This window comes from Saccostrea cucullata, unplaced genomic scaffold (genome assembly GCF_032062105.1).
Source record: "Saccostrea cucullata isolate Sc308-1 unplaced genomic scaffold, CSIRO_AGI_Scuc_v1 ctg21409, whole genome shotgun sequence".
NCBI classification, from domain to species: domain Eukaryota; kingdom Metazoa; phylum Mollusca; class Bivalvia; order Ostreida; family Ostreidae; genus Saccostrea; species Saccostrea cuccullata.
In genome coordinates this window covers 1-3,154 of record NW_026935990.1, presented here as the reverse complement: position 1 = coordinate 3,154, position 3,154 = coordinate 1, and the positions used below count along the sequence as shown (strand labels likewise).

General features: G+C 34.9%; 1 protein-coding gene across 1 annotated transcript; it reads right to left on the bottom strand.

Moving 5' to 3' along the window:
* Positions 1-722: 722 nt before the first annotated feature.
* On the bottom strand, positions 723-3,089 carry LOC134244435 (palmitoyltransferase ZDHHC8-like; the record flags this gene model as incomplete). Its single annotated transcript, XM_062726699.1, has 3 exons — positions 2,934-3,089; positions 2,759-2,850; positions 723-959 (listed from the first exon to the last, which is right to left on the bottom strand). Coding segments are annotated over exons 1-3 (422 nt in total), but the record flags the coding sequence as incomplete, so codon positions are not given.
* Between the last annotated feature and the right edge of the window lie 65 nt (positions 3,090-3,154).

Sequence of the window (3,154 nt, the reverse complement as noted above, 5' to 3'; positions counted from 1 at the left end):
ACCTGGTAAACTAAGTAAACAAATATGAAATGACCAGAATAACTGTTTTCTACTTTATCTGGTGTTTTTCTCAAAATCTTCTGTGAATTGGTATCAAATGTTGATTAAACATACTGAAAACTCATCTAAAAGATGAAGTCTCTTTCTTTTATGACGTCATTGAACTGTGTGTCAGCCAAAATTATTTACATACCTTTGAGCAAGAAAAACACAAAATTTTGCCCCCCCCCCACTAAAGAAACTGACTGCAAGTTTAGTGGTTACACTGAGGTGAACTACCGGTACAAGAGATTCTGTAATTGATAATCTTATGGCAGTAATGGCACATTTAATTTCTAATACATTGTACACGAAATACCCATTCCTATTGTTATATTTATGAAATTAAGACATTGTTACATTTTTATTGTATACTGGACTTTTTTTTCTTTTTGAATGTAATAGTTTCAGAGTATCATCACCTTCCTGAAAATAGGATAAAATTAAAACAACTGATGCATGTCTGTTTAAAAAGAATTATGAAACATGTTGACAACATGTATTTCTCCGTTGAGAAATATATACCTAGGTAAGTAACAAACTTAAATTAAAAATTCAATTAAAACACAAAATTAATTTTGAATTTTGAAAAAAAAAACTGTGTAAAAAGTCTTCATCTTTATTTCATTTACTTATTAATTATAATGCTCTTGAAATATGAAATATTTTGAATGAGGAATGACGGAGACACAGTTTTTATTTTGTAACAAATGGGCACATTCCAAAACAACAACAGAGGGGTTCGGAACTGTACATTGCTGAAATAAATCCTTACGTTCTGGTTCACTACTGCTGTGTTTCTTTTTACCCCATTAGTACTAGCATCTGTGTACAACTTAATTTCCTTATTGGCTGATGTATACTTCACTTTTGTAGCATCTATTGACAGCGTTCTATGTTTAGGCACATAAGATGATAATCTGAAATAGTGAAATTAAGAACCAGGTCATTTTTTTTTTGTTAGTGCTCCAACACACATTTTTTCCAGGTGGGTAGGTAGGTATTTTTTTTTCCTTAATTATTTCAGAATACACAAATGATCTTAAGACATAGTCCACATAACTTGTCCAATGAAAATGCTCACAAGCAAATCAGTGATCTTAAGAACAATGTCTGCAAAGTAAATTTTCAGTTTCAAAAACTTTTTTTTTAAGTCTTGCATCACCTTGTGACCATAAATATCCATGAACTGGTCAGGAGTTACTTGCAAACCTTGTGGATATATCTAATATGTGTGAAGACTTGTAAACCCATCACATTATTTGAATGCATTGGTATTATGTTTTGACAATAAAACATAGGTAATCAGAGATTACAGAGCTCACCTCAATGAATGTTGTCTTTAAGTAAGGCAAAGTCACACAATTAACCAACAAAAAGTGTACATCCAAAAATGAAAAATTTATGCAATTTTGATTTTATACTTTGGAATAGACCTATATATAAACTTCAAACTAGTTCTCCATCATGAAAACGTAATTAAAATCCAGCATCTGAAGCAAGTTTGAGAGTTTTCATCCCTTGATGCATCATTTGTGCAAGTCTGGCTTATATAAGCCTTATAGTTTCTTGGTAATAGCCTGCTTTCCATAACTTTTACGAGGTGTCCATTATCTGGAAAATGTATGTCGAATTCAGCTTCCGAAGCAAGCCTCGTAGCTTGCGTCCTTAGATGTATCATCCATGCAAGTTTGGTCAACATAGGGCTCATAGTAACTTGGAAATGAATCCTGCACCAAAAACATAAACCTGTTCACTGATGCGGAAAATGTAGGTAAGTTCAGCATCCGAAGCAAGTCTGGTACTATGCATCCTTAGATGTACCATCCAATGAAGTTTGGTCATTATAGGGCTCATAGTAACTTGGAAATAAATGCCCCAAAACTTTAACCTGTACTCAACCACAAAGTGTAGGTCAGATTCAGCATCCGAAGCAAGTCTGGTAGTATGCATCCTTAGATTTATCATCCATGCATGTTTGTCATATAGTGCTCGTAGTTACTTGGAAATGAAACCTGCACCAAAAACATAAACCTGTTTACTCATGCGGAAAATGTAGGTAAGATTCAGCATCCGAAGCAAGTCTGGTACTATGCATCCTAAGATGTACCATCCATGCAAGTTTGGTCATTATAGGGCTCAAAGTAACTTGGAAATGAGACCTACCCAAAATTTAACCTGTTCACTCAACCAGAAAATGTAGGTAAGATTCAGCATCCGAAAAGTCTGGTAGTATGCATCCTTAGATTTATCATCCATGCAAGTTTGGTCTATAGTGCTCATAGGTACTTGGAAATGAGACCTGCACCAAAAACATTAACCTGTTCACTCATGCGGAAAATGTAGGTAAGATTCAGCATCCTAAGCAAGCCTGGTATGTGCATCCTAAGATGTACCATCCATGCAAGTTTGGTCAACATAGGGCTTATAGTTACTCGGAAATGAGAATCAAAAAACTGCACCAAAATTGTTAACCTGCTCCAAAAACATTAACCTGGTTTTTCCTTTGCTGAAATTGCAGCATCTGAAACTTTGACTGGTACAATGAAACACACTAGAAACATCTACCATGCATGTCTGATCAATATAGGACATAGAAGTACTTAAAAAGAAAACTGCTCAAAAAAACTTAACCTTAACCCGGGACGACGGACGAGGACGCCGACACCAAGGGTATTACATAAGCTCCCCAACTTCGTTGAGGTACAAAAATACTTACTTAGGCCACACAGGACCACATAAGGTATATTTACAGTTCAGGCAGCATCCCTTGGTGAAAGGATTGTGTCCCCCTTTAAACCTTCCAGTGACCTGCAATATTAATGTTTACAATATAAGTCAAAATCTGTTATAGTTTGTGCTGGCATTAAATTTTTTATGCATGACAAACTGACCTGTTCATTTGTAGTTCTTCCCCTTGAAACCAACACGACATGAAATCCAGTCAATCCTGACACAGGGAAAATTAGTAATCCAATAATTATCATATCAATTAATCTAAACCTGATTAAGGAAATTCAAATATTAATGCCATGCACTAATCCCCCACCTTTTATTTGTAATACTGGTTCAATCCAAACAACAACTGTCCCTTATTGATTTAAAATTGGTGTAA